Source organism: Coregonus clupeaformis, chromosome 23 (assembly GCF_020615455.1).
Source record: "Coregonus clupeaformis isolate EN_2021a chromosome 23, ASM2061545v1, whole genome shotgun sequence".
Classification (NCBI taxonomy): domain Eukaryota; kingdom Metazoa; phylum Chordata; class Actinopteri; order Salmoniformes; family Salmonidae; genus Coregonus; species Coregonus clupeaformis.
The window spans coordinates 20,310,442-20,329,363 of NC_059214.1; the positions used below are offsets into that span (position 1 = coordinate 20,310,442).

The following is an 18,922-nucleotide window of genomic DNA, read 5'->3' on the forward strand; positions in this document are numbered from 1 at the left end:
CACATGGTTTCATTTCATTTTATTTTTAAGTAATGTATTGTTAAAAAGCAGAAACACAACAAAAACAAAACATTTTGGCTTTATCTAATGTTAAGAAACCAAAAACACATATTGAAACATTTATACCATTTTGGGCAAAAAGTATTCTGTTTCACAGAAGCAAACATTAAAGTAAGCAACAAAATGAAATCAGGCACATGAAGCTGTACAATTCACAACCATCATAAAACAAGTGAAATGTAAGACCAAAACATGTTTTTATTCAATACAGACTGTTCAGTAAACCACAATAAATACAAATTTCAATATATCATTCATAATAAATACTGAAAATCATAAACACAGCAGAATGACTCAACTGGATACAATGTCACTGTATGTTGCCTTCTCTTAAATGCTTTGGCACTGATACTGTATAGGTCATACTAATACAGTGGCACTGATTCCCTGACAGCTAGATACACTTTACTTTGCCACTGAGGTGACATTATTACTCACCTCAGTGAGGAGTCAGGAGCAGAATCCCAAATCAAGTAGTAATCATATACAGGAGTGTATGAGCATGTTGGATGACTATTCACACTCTAGGCTTCGCAGAGGACAGGGATACATGCAGGGGTGCCCACTCATTTTATGGTGAGGGAATTTAGGGAGGGAATGTTGGTATTGAATTGTAAAGGCTGTTTTGAATCACTGCTGTCCCTAACATTTCAATACAGTTGAAGCAATACATATCTGGTGCATTTAGTTCAATGGCTTTCCTTGTAAGTTATTTCAAGGATGTCAAAGTTATTTACAGATTTTTGGCAAATTATACTTTCCTACCAATCACTCGTGCTGATCAGTCATTCTTTAACATGGTGCTGATAGGAATCGTTGGCATGATTTAACCTTTGATTACAACCTTTTTATACTTTTTTTTTTACAATAACTGATATCTGCATTTCATGCATGATACTGATGTGGCTCTCAAGAGTATGACATATAGTGATAGTTTGAACATGTAACTTTTGTTGTTACTATTGCACACTTCAATAATTGCGTCACAATAATGTTTGTATCTGTACAAACAATCCCTTCATGTATTTACTGTCAGTTGTCATAAGAGAATGGAATGTTGATCTAAATATATCCTGTCTAACTCAGCAATACCAATGTTGTCCCCAGTTTTTAAGAGTTACATATTTTTTATTGACATTTATTTTAAATGAAGCCCCATAAAATATTATTTATTGATCATATTATTATCCTGTTCCCATAGATTTGATAGTTGTATATGATCTTTGAGAGATTAATGTCAAAGTGCTGCATTAGTATATCACCTTCACAAAGGTGCAAACAGCTGTGAATCATTTTGTCTTCAATGTCGCTGATGAAATAATGCTCTTGGCATTATAATTCAAAATAAATAACTAAAAGTTGTAGTCTGTGACAGCACAATAATAAGGTTTGTACAGTACATTAATACAGATTTTATAAACCCAAATTGAACATGGTCAATTCCTCATAAATGCCATTGAAAGACCCCAAATAACATGCAATTATAAATATCAAACCATTTATAAGTATACACATACTTCAGAACCAATAAATAAACTGGGACAATTCATTTTTTGCACATTTGACACATAGACATAGAAAAGTTCAATTCACAATATATGCTTAAAACTAGAACTTTACCTTTAAAATTACAAGATACATTGCACAGGCTTACAGCTCTCAGTTTTTGTTGACTGATTCCATCTTGCAGTTTAGAATACTAGAAATCAGGATTCATTAGAAATGTTTCTCATCATGGAACCTGTAGCTAAATAATGTACATCTAATGTATGGTCTTGTAAATGACTTGAAAAGTTTAGTTCCCATTAAAGGCCATGAATATATTATCCATAAATAACACTTGGTCAGCCTTGTTCATTAAGAAAAGACAACATGAAGCCTACACGGACAGGTGAGCTAGGCCCACTAAACTGGTGCGACCTGGGGGAGATTCTCTGCTAATGCAGGGATCTTTGTACTGTCTGCTAAAGAAGGCCCTTCAGACAGAACCTTAACGCTAGACACTTCCTTTGGCTGCTCTGCCACAAAACACTTCTTATTGTTCAGGTAGTTGTTGTGGAACTCCATCTGGCTGAGGCCCCCAGGCTGCTCAGGGTATGTTCCTTTAGACAGGACCATGTTGTTCTCTAGGTCAGGTGTGCAGCAGCCCATGGCAGTGGTTGCTGCTGTGCCATTGGTCAGGGTGAAGTGCTGATTGGTGTACTGTTCCTCAGCCTGGTGGGGGTAATCTGTGTACTGCTCTGCAATGTCGACGGCCATGTTAAATGGTCCTTGTGGCATGGTACCGTTAGTAGTGCTTACAGTGTGTGGGAATGATAAGGCCTCTCCGTAGGGTTCACTGGGTTGGCTGGCTGTCCCGTTGGCTGAGGCAACAGCACTGGGGTTCTCCAGCTGATAATAATCTGCTGGGGAGCTGAATAAATAAGAGTTTCCATTCATGACGTCGTCAATGTGGTTGTCGTGTGGCACAGTGCCGTCAGAGTAACACAACACGGAGGACAGGGGGACAACCTCAGTGTTGGCGACAGGCGGCGTGGTGACTCCATTCTCAAAGTCCTCCGACTTGTCCTCCTCATCACCATCCTCTTCCTCAGAGTCACTGTTCGCCAAGCTCTGAGTGCTTGAGTCAGACAGTCCACTGCATAAACTGCTGCTGTCCTCTTCATCCTCCTCATCTTCCTCATTCTCCTCCTCATCCTCATCTTCATCTTCATCATCCAGAGGCTCGTCCATGTCGTCAGCTGTCTGGAGGTGCATGATGTCAGACTGTTGGACTGTTGGGTCTGACAGAGAGTATTCCAGACTGTGTTGGGTCTGGACCAGCGGGTTGACATAGCCGTTGCTTTCGCCATGGTAACCGTTGGCAGGGGATGCCTGCTGCTGCTCCCGGCTCTTCTCCAGCTCTAGCTTCATGATGGTGTGCAAGAAGTGGGTCCGCACGCGGATGGGGTTAAACTCCACCCTGCCGGCCGCGTTGCTACAGCCCTCCTTGGTACAGCCACAGGGAAAAGACATGCGGTCCACCTGTAGATTGGACCACCTTGAGTTATATGACCATATATTCTGCAGTTTGCATGTAATAGATTGATTAATGTAGAATTTTGGCAATGTCAGATAAGCTACTGTAAATGATACAGTGCTTTCATCTACTATGTCTAAAATACATCCTTCTATTAAAATGCATTTGCCTCAAGACTAGGGACTGCTTATGGGGCTTAATTCCAGAGCGGATAGAGTGACACATCAGTGTCAATATGAGAGAGTGTACAGTATGGTCAGACTACCCAGGGATTTACCTGGCACTTGATTCCTGCTACGCTGCATGCACAGGTCTCTGGGTCACAGAACACTCTGCAGTCGCAGCCGCAGTCCTCCCTGGACACCCGGATGGCCCGCAGCTCGTGCTTCTCCTCAACATCAATCTTCTTCACCCCAGAGGTCCGCAGCAGAGCCCGGCGCTTCTTAGTGGTGAGGGGCTGGAGGAAGAAGTACTCGTCCACCTCGGTGTTGTCCAAATCAATGTCATCGTCAGAGATGTCGTCCGCCATGAGCGTGTTGGCCTCCTCCGACTCCACTGTACCGTTCTTAGTCAGCTGAAAAGAAATGAGAAGGGATCAAATTCAGTCCGGTTTGAACCAGCTGAAACCAATGACATGCTGCTTCTCGGAAGAGGATACAGAGTGAGCAGTTGAAAACATGTAACATTCTATATTTATAAAAGGATACAATATGTCATAACTGTATTTATAAACTGGATGGTTCAAACCCTGAATGCTGATTGGCTGACAGCCTTGGTATATCAGACCATATGCCACGGGTATGACAAAATAATAGCAATAAGGCATCTTGGGGGTTTGTGGTATATGGCCAATATACCATGGCTAAGGGCTGTATCCAGACACTCCGCGTTGCATCATGCATAAGAACAGCCCTTAGCTGTGGCATATTGGCCATATACCACACCCCCTTGGGCCTTATTGCTTAAGTATAGTCTAGTACCGTCTGTGTATCATGATGCATTATCTCCTCTCCCTGTTTACAGTACATTTCAGTAGCTCAGTTGCTTCCGTTTCCATAATACCTTGAGTTTAATGGAGTTGAGTTTCTCCTCCTTCAGATGGTCTCGGAGCATGTCTCTGTGGATCCTCTCCTGCTCCAGGGCAAACTCTCCCAGGGAGTACTGCCTGACACAGCTGTGTCTGTTGGACATGCCCAGAGTACTGCCTCCCTGACTGGGCACACTGGTGAAGCCCTGGCGCCGGCTGAAGTAGTACACCGTCACATTGTCAAAATGCACCCTCCTCGTTCTCACACGCTTCTCCCTCTTCAGTATAGAATCAGCTACAGAGTCAAAAGACAAGGGGAGAAGATGGTGAAAGGAAGCTGGTGATGGCTCGCTTTTTCATACATATAAATAATAGGGAAAGCAGGGTTATTGGTTCATACATGGATGAAAGATTAACCAGTTCGATGTGGTGGAAAGAATAGCCAATTGTAAATCAAGAAAGAGAATCACCAGTATGAGAAAAAGCTAGATGTAACCCCCTTTACAGCATACAAGAACAAGGACACTGTTTTAAGAGAAAGCACTTATTTAAATCGGCATCATGTACATAGGAAAGAGTTGTTTGTTGTTGCTCACCATGATGTGATCTCAATGGTGTAGGCGTCTAGCCATACTATTACAAGATAAAACGCTAGTCTGCTTGCTTACGATTTGCATGATTTTAATGCCTGTTTTTATTTGATTTTTAATTAACCTCAGGAGTCTTTTTGCTAGCACTCAGACAACAGGGACGTCCTCTAACTCAACCCAGCTTAGTAGAGCAATGTTTCATCATCCCAACGCTGCCATTTGGCATGTCAGTCCTACGTGTGGCTTTTTAAGGACTGTTATATGAGAGGGAGGGAGGGAGGGAAGGGGGGGGAAGCAAAGACAGAGAGCATAAATAATCCCCCTCCTGGCTCGGATCTGGAGTGGTTGAGCACAGCTTTCCCAGCGCTCACTTGATGTCAGAAAAACAGGACAAATGGGAACCATCTGGTTCCAGCAGCACTCCACCCTGTGCCATAAGGACAATGCATTCATTACAGGCATGGCAGCGCCAGTCTGGCCTTGTTGATTGAGATTTCGCTTTATTGTCTCCCAAAGAAGGTTTATCAGACTTTGTTTTGGGTATCCATGTGGTTTTACTGAATAAGAAAGCAATTACATGCAGAAGTCATTTTCAAGCTTGCAATACGTAACAGAGTTAGATATCTCTGTATTTCTTCCTATTTCTTGTCCGTCCATTTTCTAGCTTCTTGTGATATTAGGGTTGCTACGCCCATGTAGTTCTAAAAATATATCTGTGAGAATACATAGAAGCACTTTTCAAAGACCTCACGATTCGGATTCAGAGATTCCAAGGCTTTGTGATGCTCCAGTAAACGCAATCACACAAGGAGAGGAGCTGGATTATTTCTCCAACACTAACGCGACCCAAGACGGAGTTGTACTGTATTCTCCAGGCAACAATGCTACTGTACATCTCAGCACCACACCTAACACAGTGTGACACCTCTTTAGTGGGGAGAAGCTGTTGGAGCTATGTGCTGTGCTACATGGTGAAAAGCTCTCTGATTCCCTTGGTTTAGAGTAACGTCCTCCTGGTTGACTTTATCTGCAGCAGCTGACACAGAAGGCTCAATAGTCTGGGGAAACAGCACCCTGGTCCCTGATAAAAAATCCAGAAAATCACATTGTAGGATTTTTTATGAATTGATTTGCAAATGATGGTGGAAAATAAGTATTTGGTCAATAACAAAAGTTTCTCAATACTTTGTTATATACCCTTTGTTGGCAATGACACAGGTCAAACGTTTTCTGTAAATCTTCACAAGGTTTTCACACACTGTTGCTGGTATTTTGGCCCATTCTTCCATGCAGATCTCCTCTAGAGCAGTGATGTTTTGGGGCTGTCGCTGGGCAACACGGACTTTCAACTCCCTCCAAAGATTTTCTATGGGGTTGAGATCTGGAGACTGGCTAGGCCACTCCAGGACCTTGAAATGCTTCTTACGAAGCCACTCCTTCGTTGCCCGGGCGGTGTGTTTGGGATCATTGTCATGCTGAAAGACCCAGCCACGTTTCATCTTCAATGCCCTTGCTGATGGAAGGAGGTTTTCACTCAAAATCTCACGATACATGGCCCCATTCATTCTTTCCTTTACACGGATCAGTCGTCCTGGTCCCTTTGCAGAAAAACAGCCCCAAAGCATGATGTTTCCACCCCCATGCTTCACAGTAGGTATGGTGTTCTTTGGATGCAACTCAGCATTCTTTGTCCTCCAAACACGACGAGTTGAGTTTTTACCAAAAAGTTCTATTTTGGTTTCATCTGACCATATGACATTCTCCCAATCCTCTTCTGGATCATCCAAATGCACTCTAGCAAACTTCAGACGGGCCTGGACATGTACTGGCTTAAGCAGGTGGACAAGTCTGGCACTGCAGGATTTGAGTCCCTGGCGGCGTAGTGTGTTACTGATGGTAGGCTTTGTTACTTTGGTTCCAGCTCTCTGCCGGTCATTCACTAGGTCCCCCCGTGTGGTTCTGGGATTTTTGCTCACCGTTCTTGTGATCATTTTGACCCCACGGGGTGAGATCTTGCGTGGAGCCCCAGATCGAGGGAGATTATCAGTGGTCTTGTATGTCTTCCATTTCCTAATAATTGCTCCCACAGTTGATTTCTTCAAAAAAGCTGCTTATCTATTGCAGATTCAGTCTTCCCAGCCTGGTGCAGGTCTACAATTTTGTTTCTGGTGTCCTTTGACAGCTCTTTGGTCTTGGCCATAGTGGAGTTTGGAGTGTGACAGTTTGAGGTTGTGGACAGGTGTCTTATACTGATAACAAGTTCAAACAAGTGCCATTAATACAGGTAACGAGTGGAGGACAGAGGAGCCTCTTAAAGAAGAAGTTACAGGTCTGTGAGAGCCAGAAATCTTGCTTGTTTGTAGGTGACCAAATACTTATTTTCCACCATCATTTGCAAATAAATTCATTAAAAATCCATAGTTGACGTGTACCTATGATGAAAATTACAGGCCTCTCTCATCTTTTTAAGTGGGAGAACTTGCACAATTGGTGGCTGACTAAATACTTTTTTTCCCCACTGTATGTACGCACACCAGAGGAGGCTGGTGGGGGGAGCTTTAGGAGGACGGCCTCATTGTAATGGCTGGAATGGAATAAATGGTTTCCATATGTTTGATACCGTTATATTTATTTCCTTTTCAGCTATTACAATGAGCCCGTCCTCCTATAGTTCCTCCCACCAGCCTCCTCTGGCATGCACACACAACACAGGGAGGAGCCCTGTCACTCACACCCACAATAAACCAGGGCAGGGTTACTGTATCCGTCTGTCCCCAAACACAACATAGATCTGTCACCTGAGGAACCAACCACTGACAATCCACCAATTTTTCCCCAGGTTGCCTACCAATAACATCATATTTGCTCATCGAAAAATACAGGTAATCTAAAACACAGGTCTTTTTTTATCAGTGGCACCATCAGAGGTGCCTGCCAAACTGACTGAAGCCTCTCCGGTGAGCAGCTGTGGGACAGAGGACAGGTTTACTCAACTGATAGCTTCTCAGAGCCTGCCAGACACACCACTGGCTTTGCACAGTGCTAGAGACTAGAGAGCATCAGCTCATTCATCTGGCTGTACTGTACTGTGCCTAATGAGAGACTGTTGTACTGCTGCTCCACTGCATTCATTCTCCTTTATTACAGCCCAGCTACACCAACCCAGCTCAGAACAGTCCATCCAGCCGTCCTTATGGCTACTCAGCTGTCCACACAGACACCAGTTCAGCTCACACAATGCCATGGATTGTGTCTCTTCTCCTCTTTTAAAGCACACCGATTGATGCAGCTTTTTTATTTTCCTCTTCAACTGAGTTATCTGAATGATATTTCTACCCGAGGGTTGTATTGTGCTTCAGCACTTAGAATAACAGTCATCACAATTACAAAGTGTTACTGTCATGCTGTTTCCTAATACACTCAACATTCATTTTAGAAGCAACAATTATGATAGAGAAGTATCATCTGAATGACACATGCTTCATTCAAAAAGATGTCTCTTTCACTAAGTACAATATGAACAACGCATGTAGCTTTTTGTTTGTTCGTGTCAGACTGTGTCAGTGTTGAGCATATGTATAGCGGGAGAGAGCAGTGTGTGTGTGTGTGTGTGTGTGTGTGTGTGTGTGTGTGTGTGTGTGTGTGTGTGTGTGTGTGTGTGTGCTCACGGGTGACTCACGAGTGAAGGGGCCCGAGGCTGAAGGGTTGACACTGTCACTGCTGTCTCCGCTCTCGCTGCAGGAGACCTCGTCATCAGACTCCCGCAAGGAAGAGCACGGCGAGGAGGACGCCTCCACCTCGTCAAACTTCCTCTTCAGTATTCCACTCATGGCCCTCCTCTCTGTCTCCGCCGCTGCACCTGCAACAGCCAGCACAAGGAAGGGTGCACATTATTTAATGCCCAGTTTAGGTCCCGCTGGCCTCCACAGTCCTCCTCAACAGTCAATTAGCAGTAAGCCACAGAACACAACACCCCCCTCCTGCTGCCCAGGTCCCCCCGCCACCACCTCCCCTGCCGTCACTACCAACCCGATGGTCCCCAGGCAATTGATCACCGTGCCACAAAGCTTGGATGCGAGGCGAAGGATGCTAATTGCATGCTACGTCTACCTCACAGGACGTTCATTCTGCTGTCTTTGATTGAGCGGCGACAGAAAAGGGACACTGGAGTGAGATTTTGTTTCCTCTGCCCTGTATTCCTGATGGTATTCATAAAAACACTGGCTGAATATTTTTATCACAAAATAACAACATGGGGCAAAAATGAAATGAGACGTTACCGCCCAAAGAAGGATGGTAATATCTGCCCACAGCAGCATATGAAAATTCAAAACATAATGTGACTGTACATAATTGCTGTTGCACCTCAAAAACACAATGCATGCATCCAGCCGGCTACTGATTGAAAATATCCCTTGGCTTCAAAATTAATTAATTTTCATCTTATGGGAAATTTAAAAAGCTTGACTACAGCTTTACTTATCCTGGGATATGCAGTGAATTTAAATATGCCTGAATGTGTCTAGGTGTGCATGTGCATGTGCATGCACACGTGAATGTGTGTGCGTGTGGTCATGCGTGTGTGCATGAGTAAAATAGTGATTTGTAAAATGTGTAATGTTGCACATTCAGTGCTCCCTAGAGGGGTTCCAATCTGGGGCATGACTGAAGACAGTTTATAGTGGTTAGGAGGAAATTATGACTGACATGGTTATACCCTCTATAAAAGAAAGAAAGTGAAAAATGTCAAATGGACCGGGAGGAGCACCCAGAGGGCTGTAAAGTGCTATTGGGTGAATAAAGGGGTCAGAGTGTTTAATAGCTGCCAGAGTCATAGAGACTGAGGAAAGACCCTGGTTTCTTCCCAAATGGCACTCTATTCCCTATATAGTACACTACTTTTGACCACGGCCCATAGGGCACCGGTCAAAAGTAATGCACTACAGTGCCTTCAGAAAGTATTCATACCTCTTGACTTATTCCACATTTGGTTGTGTTACAGTATGAATTCAAAATGGATTTTCCCCCCTCATCCATCTACACACAATACCCCATAATGACAAAGTGAAAACATATTTTTAGAAATGTTTGCAAATATATTGAAAATAAAATACAGAAATATCTAATTTACATAAGTATTCACACCCTTGAGTCAATACATGTTAGAATCACCTTTGGCAGCCATTACAGCTGTGAGTCTTTCTGGGTAAGTCTCTAAGAGCTTTGCACAACTGGATTGTACAATATTTGCACATGATTATTTTTAACATTCTTCAAGCACTGTCAAGTTGGTTGTTGTCATTGCTAGACTGCTATTTTCATGTCTTGCCATAGGTTTTCAAGCCAATTTAAATCAAAACTGTAACTAGGCCACTCAGGAACATTCAATGTCGTTTTGGTAAGCAACTCCAGTATATATTTGGCCTTGTGTTTTAGGTTATTGTCCTACTGAAAGGTGAATTTGTCTCCCAGTGTCTGTTGGAAAGCAGACTGAACCAGGTTTTCCTCTAGGATTTTGCCTGTGCTTAGCTCTAGTCCATTTATTTTCATCCTAAAAAATGTCCTAGTCCTTGCCGATGACAAGCATACCCATAGGATGATGGCGCCACCACCATGCTTGAAAATATGAAGAGTGATACTCAGTGATGTGTTGTGTTGGATTTGCACCAAACATAACGCTTTGTATTCAGGACATTTCTTTGCTACATTTTTTGCAGTTTTACTTTAGTACCTTATTGCAAACAGGATGCATGTTTAGGAATATTTTTATTCTGTAGAGGCTTCCTTCTTTTCACTTAGATTAGTATTGTTGTGTAACTACAATGTTGTTGACACATCCTCAGTTTTCTCCTATCACAGCATGTAATGTTTTAAAGTCACCATTGGCCTCATGGTGAAATCCATGAGCGGTTTCCTTCAACTCCGGCAACTGAGTTAGGAAAGACGCCTGTATCTTTGTAGTGACTGAGTGTATTGATACACCATCCAAAGTGTAATTAATAACTTCACCATGCTCAAAGGGATATTCAATGTCTACTTTTAAAATGTTTACCCATCTACCAATAGGTGCCCTTCTTTGCGAAGCATTGGAAAACCTCCCTGGTCTTTGTGGTTGAATCTGTTTTTGAAATTCACTACTCGACTGACGGACCTTACAGATAATTGTATGTGTGCGGTAAAGAGATGGGGTAGTCGTTAAAAAAGAATTATAAACACTATATTTGCACATAGAGTGATTCCATGCAACTTATTATGTGACATGTTAAGCAAATATTTACACCTGAACTTATTTAGGCTTGCCATTACAAATGGGTTGAATACATATTGACTCAAGATAATTCAGCTTTTCATTTTTTATTCATTTGTTTTAAAAAAATATCTAAAAACATAATTCCACTTTGACATTATGGGGTATTGTGGTAGGCCAGTGACACAACATTTATATTGAATCCATTTTAAATTCAGGCAGTAACACAACAAAATGTGGAAAAATGTCAAGGGGTGTGAATACTTTCTGAAGGCATAGGGAATAGGTAACATTAGCAATAAGGTGCCATTTGGGACTTTGGGACGCAGACCGAGTCCCTCATCCTCCCCAATGCCACTACACAGTAGACCACTTCATGACAGGCCAGTGGAGAACAGGCACCAGTGACAGCCATTAAACTCTGACTGATGGTGTAATTTAACAAATCAAAACAAGACCAGGTTCGTCAGTCAGCTGCACAAATACTACTGTAAGTGCCAAATTAGGCTACTGATTGTAATAAGTGTTGAATTGTAACTGTCAAACGATGTGTTGTTTGAACTTGTTGCCTTTCCTCCACAAATCATTCTCCATATTTCCATCACCACGTCTTCAGCCAGCCATTGTTTGTATCAGTAATCAAGTTGCAATTATTTTAATGCATGGCCCTAAATACAGTTTATTGATGTAGTGTATGTGACAACAAGAGTCTGGCATTTGGTTCTCTTACTACATGACGTGGGATGCCATCTTCTAACACATATAATGCCATTAGATACCTAGCAGAGCTAGCGGAGCATGACTGGCATGTTCTCTCCGACTCTTTCTTTTTTATGTTTAGGGGGTGGATCAGCTTTAATATTGCAAATAGATTGTGGATTCTATCAATGTAATTGTCTGCATCATTTCCCATCCCCCATATATATTTTTATAAATATATATATATATATATATATATATTATTTTAAATATATATATTCTTTAAAAATATATTTTCCTTTATTATTTTCCACTAACCCTACCACCCCTCCCCTAACTGGAGCAAACTAATTGACAACAACACTTCTACTTCCAGCTTATACATAATATATACATTTTACGGACACAGTATATTTTACATTAGTTATCTTTTGTTTGTTTTTAGTCCCATCCTTCAGCTACCCTCAACCCCTTCCATCTATCGCTGAACACCATCCAGTTTTGATTTCTATTTGCCATATATTTTTCAACTGTGCTGTGATGTTTCACGAAAGTTCTGAACATTTCTATTCTCATAGTTTCTACAGATTGTAAATTAATGAAACATTTTTGTTAAGAGTATTATTATATTATTGATAGATTGACTATGACTTTTCAGATCACCCAGCAGTGCTATTTGCAGAGTTAACTCCATGTAAATGTTGCAATTCTTCAGCCATTCCTGAACCTGCGACCAAAAACAAGGTACATATGGATATTACCAAAACAAATGATCTAATGATTCTGTCTCTTCGCAGCAAAATCTGCAGAGCTGGGATGGTTGTGTCCACCATATATATATGTGCCATGGAATCGGTACATCGGAACTCTCTTCCCAACTATTTTGCAATCTGTATGGCACAGCCGTCAATGTTTTCGTTCTTAAATGTAACTGGTATACTCCTCTTTGTTTTTTGACACGGAAACAAAGAAACAGTGTTCAGCTTCACTCTCGTCCCAGTATCAGCCTGAGCAGCTTATGTTGGAGTTCCATTCAGAGAGAGGTGCTGTTTCATCTGGAGCCGCTCTCTGCTATCAACTCATTACACATGCAAATACTGCTGCTGCCTCAGAGACAGTGTATGCGTCCCTATGTAGTGCACTACTTTCATATACATCCCAAATGGCACTCTATTCACTATATTGTGCACTACTTTTGCACTATATAGGGAATAAGGTGCCGTTTGGGATGTATCCAATGTGGTGGAACCTGGAGAGAAATCACGTCGCTGCCAAAGGACCATTGTTCCCCAGTGTCTGTGGTTGTACTGTGACATGGGTCTGCTTGCACCTGGAGGAGATCCAACGTAAACTACAGTACCTAGCGCTGTGGAATGTTCAATGTTTGGCATCAGGACACCCCTTTAAATGATTGTCTGTCCCTCTGCACAGTAGACCAATCATTCAAATACACTAAAGCTAACATATGGAATTGTTTGTTTGGTTTTGAATTTTAGGACCCCTGTAGGTATTGAAAACAAATATTAACCATTACTACTATAGACCATAGAAATGCATTTAATAACACATTCATAAATGGCAAAACAGACAGTTAAAAAATAAATCATAAGGAATAAGGTTTTGAAGTGTATTTCCTATATCTGGCAGATATAAGACAGCTAATGATTTAACCCCTTTTATTTTGGGGCACACTACCTCCATACTTCCATTAATTTTTTTTAACCGGTACCGGTTACCTTCAGACGAGTTCCGTGACACTTGTGTCAAGTGAGAGTCTCATCTATCCATAGAGTGGTCATATTAGTTTGTAGCCCAGACGTTGTCGTGAGAAGACCGATTTTCGGGATATCTCATGTTCTGACAAACACCGCTGTAGCTCGGCCACTTAAGGATTAAAACAAACTCTACATACTTTGAACCAAAACATATCAGCGTTTCCTGTTGGTACCATTGATGAAATATTGAATCAGTCTAAAATGGTCACTGGCCCTTATCATTTAGCATCAAATAATGCAGCTATCAGGGACTGCCTGAACGCAAATACATTTTTATGTAGCCTATAACCAATGGAATGACATTTCTTAACGCATTAGAGGCTTAGTACCTCCTTTTCTACAGTTGTCCAAATGGGCAGTTGGACAATCCTCACTGTAATTCAGGAAGAACACAAAATAGTATAGACATTTTAGTTCCATTTTACACATGGGATGGCCCAAGTCTATTTTGTAATCATTTTAATGAGTTCCCCATTGTTGGAAATCCATTCGTATTCTTAGCCCTCAGCGGATGCTGCAATATGCTTTGATAGCCAAAGTGGTTTCCATGGAGATGCCAACATCCTAGCACAAATAGTGATTTAATGTCTGAAAGTGATTCTGCTTCAATCTTCATGTCTGTGAAACATAAATATCATAGTAGCACTACATCTGACAACACATTATCACAATATAGATTAAAGAGGTAGATTTGAGGCAATCACACAATTAAGAATAATGGAATACGATGGTTATAGCTACATTCAGAATCCAAATCAATGCATATCCTTTTCTGTATGAACAAGGATTATGATATAAGTCTTATCTCATATTGTAGCTGTCCTAAAATAGACAGATCCATCTGGATAGAGTAACATCTCACTGACACAGTGAATAATAGGTATGACATCAAATGCAACTCAGTGGTTAATGTAAGCAGACTCCACTTCTTCAGGGCTTAGCAGCACAAGCCAGAGAGCAGAGCTAGTTCCTCCTCTACATTTCTTTGTCTTCTCCACTATTGTGTTCCAACTAATCATGGCTAGGCTGGGCATACACCATGGTGCAAGAGAAAATGCTGGGAGGAAATAATGCAGCAAAAGCCTGCTTGCAAAGCCCCTCCCTGTGCTGGCTTCACTGAGCGCACACACATGCACTGTACAAACCAACCTTTATGAACTGCGTCCACAGTCCTATGTGACACACGTATATTCTGAATCAAAACAGATCATGTTTCCCATAAGGTTCACAAATCACTGTACACAGAGGTGACACACAAGCCTCACACTGCAGATCTGCTATACAGAGAGAGTTACAATGAAAGCTCTCGTTCCCAAGTAATACCAACAAGTCCCAATATATGTAGCAAGTCATCACACATCAGCCCTGCAAAAGAATACATAACAGTGCACTTTGTGCCAGCCCTGAAAGAAACGACTGACCTGTGTCCACTGGCGTGTTCCGACTCATATGGCCCCCTTTCTTAACGTGACACTTTGGAGTAAAATCTAAACGAAGCACTTAAAAAGAGGTGAAACATGATAAATGATAGGCTCCCATTTTGCTTTAGTCCACTGACTTGCTGCGACCCCAGTACTCTGAGGGCATGAGAACCTGGTGAGCGGGAGGGAAAGGGAGTCACACAGAGACTTGTAAATTTCCCAGCCCTGACTGCCACTGCCGGTACCATATGCTTTATTGTTAAATGACAATAGGCGCCTCTCTTTAACTCTCCCTCTTCCTTCCTCCCTTCTCTCTCTCTTATTCACCCTAACCACACAAAGACTCACAGACGCTGCTGCCGGCTGAAAGGCTGGAGCCTGACTGGAGCAGAGGGAGGTAGCCTGTGAGATCACATGGGTGGGATGTCTGAGAGAGAGTCAGGCGTGCCTCTGCTCCTGCTGTCTGCAGATCATTTTACTAGCATGAGCCAGGGAGGGAGGGAAGAAAGAGACAGAGAGAGAAAGAGAGAGATGCTGAGGGAGCGAGAATGGTGAAGGGGAGGGGGAGGGGAGGGGGGAGAGAGTTCGAGCGAGTGAGTGAGTGAGAGAATAAAGAGGAGAGAGAGGGGCAGGGAGAGGAAGAGAAAGATTTGATTTCAGGCACAGCACAATAACCCAGTCAGATTAATGGGCACAAGGCTTCAAACCACAGGAGAAAACATTGTGTGGTTCACAACATCGACATTATCAGTAAAATCTCCAAGAAGTGACAAATCCAGCATGAGAACATTATTTGTGCTTATTTTAAAAGTCTTATTATGTATACCTTAGACAAAAGGGAATTACCACATACAAGCTAATTAAACTTAAGTTACTAAATATCTCAAAACCAAACCATCATAGGGATCACAGTGAATACTACAGTATAACCCACAGAGAGGGTCTATGAAATAGTTATCCCCATTGAAGTGATTATAGTACAACCACTTCCTATCCCAGGAAGTCCTGGTGATTGTAAGTGAGGCCACGGCCTGTGGAGTGAAAGAGGAATGATATCATTCTCACACTCAATTAAAGCACTGCACTTCCTCCAATAGCTTTGGACTAATCTACTGCTTTACAGCCAGCAGGGAAATAGAATCAACGCTGGAGCAGTGCTGTTACTTAGGAGCATGGCACACTTACTAATGTGGCTGATTGCAGACAAAAGACAAACATACAGAGCCAAAGTTACAACAAAGGTCAATAAATCTACTTCATTACACGCACAAACACATTCTATTTACTCCTCTGCTGAGAAAATGTGTATTCCAAGATGAAGACAATATATTCTGAAGACAATTTGTGCGAGTGCCTTATACACAGTGCCTAATGTACATTAAATCCTCAGTGCATCTGGCGAATGGAGATGTTTAGTGGGCAGTTTCAGTGTGACAAGCATGTTTTTTGACAGTGCCATGTTACGTATGACAGGATTACATTGTTTTATTGATGAACCATTAAAACACAACTGCCATTCCTCTCAGGCAGTGGCAGTCTGCTGCTTCACAAGTGTCCTTGCTGAACCTACTGAACTTTCCCTTGACAGAGCTGCTGCTGCCCTCCTCCTACCCTATCCTCCTCTCCTCCCAGAGGACTTATCTTCCACTCTGCCGTGACAAGTAGCCTAAATCAAGTCCTGGCACAAGATGAACTCACCAACCACAGCCAGACCATTACAGTATCTACAGTGTGACGTGTCACCTTTACAATTTGAACTACGGCTCTTCTACATGAACCACAATGCTTGAGTCATTTAGCTATTATACAGAGACTGAAGAGGACCAAAGAGGACCTCTGTTGACAGGAGGCTACAGTTGATCCCTATGATTAGTCCTCTATGCCAAAACAGTTCATAATTGAAACCAGACCCTGGTCACTGTGTTGCCTAGGGTTGGGTTTTCAAGACTATTTGATTGGTATTTGGTGTTTTATTAGGATCCCCATTAGCTGTTGCAAAAGCAGCAGCTACTCTTCCTGGGGTCCACACAAAACATGAAACATGACATAATACAGAACATTAATAGACAAGAACAGCTCAAGGACAGAACTACATACATTGATCGCTTTGTATTACAGTTGATCCCTATGTGTTAACTAGCATGTTTTCAGTAACACATCATTTATGAGACCATATTAGTCTGAAGGAGGTTTTTATACATTGTGAATGAAGCGAGAAGTCATTCTGGCCTTTAAGAGATGTGCCTGCTTTGGTATAAGTGATTAACATACCAGCCACAGTGCACATTGTGAACAAGCCCAACGGTTATGCATATTGATAGTGATCTCTGGGCTGCTGAGCTCTCCAACACAAGATTAGATTAAATCAACTCAAGCTAGACCAGATGTATCACAAGGCATGCATGTTTAATGTCATTCTTTCAGCATTGTTCTAATGCTCTAATAACAATGGATACTTAAATGACAGTAGGTTCGGTATGGTTAGTTGGTGACTTGTCAAAATAATAAATACATTTATGAATCATAGATAGCACACAGCATAAAAATATAGTGAGAATATACAGTGCATTCGGAAATTATTCAGATCTCTTGACTTTTTCCACATTGTGTTACGTTACAGCCTTATTCTAAAATGGCTTAAATTAAAAATGTTCCTCATCAATCTACACACAATACCCCATAATGAAAAACAGAAATACCTTATTTACATAATTATTCAGACCCTTTGCTATGAGACTTGAAATTGAGCTCATGTGCATCCTGTTTCAATTGATCATCCTTGAGATGTTTCTACAACTTGATTGGAGTCCACCTGTGGTAAATTCAATTGATTGGACATGATTTGGAAAGGTACACACCTGTCTATATAAGGTCCTACAGTTGACAGTATATGTCAGAGCAAAAACCAAGCCATGAGGCCGAAGGAAGAGCTCCGAGACAGGATTGTGTTGAGGCACAGATCTCGGGAAGGATACCAAAAAATGTCTGCAGCATTGAAGGTCCCCAAGAACACACTGGCCTCCATCATTCTTAAATTGAAGAAGTTTGGAACCACCAACACTCTTCCTAGAGCTGGCCGCCTGGCCAAACTGAGTAATCGGGGGAGAAGGGCCTTGGTCAGGGAGGTGACCAAGAACCCGATGGTCACTCTGACAGAGCTCCAGAGTTCCTCTGTGGAGATGGGAGAACCTTCCAGAAGGACAACCATCTCTGCAGCACTCCACCAATCAGGCCTTTATGGTAGAGTGGCCAGATGGAAGCCACTCCTCAGTAAAAGGCACATGACAGTCCGCTTAGAGTTTGCCAAAAGGCACCTAAAGACTCTCAGACCATGAGAAATAAGATTCCTTGGTCTGATGAAACCAAGATTGAACTCTTTGGCCTGAATGCCAAGCGTCACATCTGGAGGAAACCTGGCACCATTCCTACAGTGAAGCATGGTGGTGGCAGCATCATGCTGTGGGGATGTTTTTCAGTGGCAGGGACTGGGAGACTAGTCAGGATCGAGGGAAAGATGAACGACTCTCCCCATCCAACCTGACAGAACTTGAGAGGATCTGCAGAGAAGAATGGGAGAAACTCCCCAAATGCAGGTGTGCCAAGATTGTAGCGTCATAGCCACGAAGACTCGAGGCTGTAATCGCTGCCAAAGGCGCTTCAACAAAGTACTAAGTAAAGGGTCTGAATACTTATGTAAATGTACTATTTCAAATATATATATGTATTTTTTTCTTCAAAAATGTCTAGAAACCTGTTTTTGCTTTGTCATTATGGGGTATTGTGTGTAGATGAGGGGAAAAAACAATTTTATCAATTTTAGAATAAGGCTGTAACGTAACAAAATGTGGAAAATGTCAAGGGGTCTGAATACTTTCTGAATGCACTGTACACTGAACAAAAATATAAACGCAATATGTAAAGTGTTGGTCCCATGCTTCATGAGCTGAAATAAAAAATCTCAGAAATGTTCCATACGTACAAAAAGCTTATTTCTCTCAAATTTTGTGCACAAATTTGTTTACATCCCTGTTAGTGAACATTTCTCCTTTGCCAAGATAAGATGTCTGTAATGAAGCCCTTTTGT

General features: G+C 42.0%; 1 protein-coding gene across 3 annotated transcripts in view; it reads right to left on the reverse strand.

Annotated features, from left to right (window-relative positions):
- Positions 1–2: 2 nt before the first annotated feature.
- The window catches only part of LOC121536809 (cysteine/serine-rich nuclear protein 3), a 37,171-nt gene continuing 18,251 nt past the window's right edge, over positions 3–18,922 (reverse strand). For 2 of the 3 annotated variants that reach the window (XM_041844380.2, XM_041844381.2), the window contains exons 3-6: positions 8,376–8,555; positions 4,142–4,401; positions 3,357–3,653; positions 3–3,084 (exon numbers count right to left, since the gene is read on the reverse strand). In XM_041844380.2, the coding sequence (XP_041700314.1) occupies positions 1,966–3,084; positions 3,357–3,653; positions 4,142–4,401; positions 8,376–8,526 (1,827 nt within the window). In that variant the 5' untranslated portion in view covers positions 8,527–8,555 and the 3' untranslated portion in view covers positions 3–1,965. Of the gene's footprint in view, positions 3,085–3,356; positions 3,654–4,141; positions 4,402–8,375; positions 8,556–14,838; positions 15,238–18,922 lie in introns of those variants that run through there. The other variant, XM_041844379.2, reaches the window with a different exon arrangement.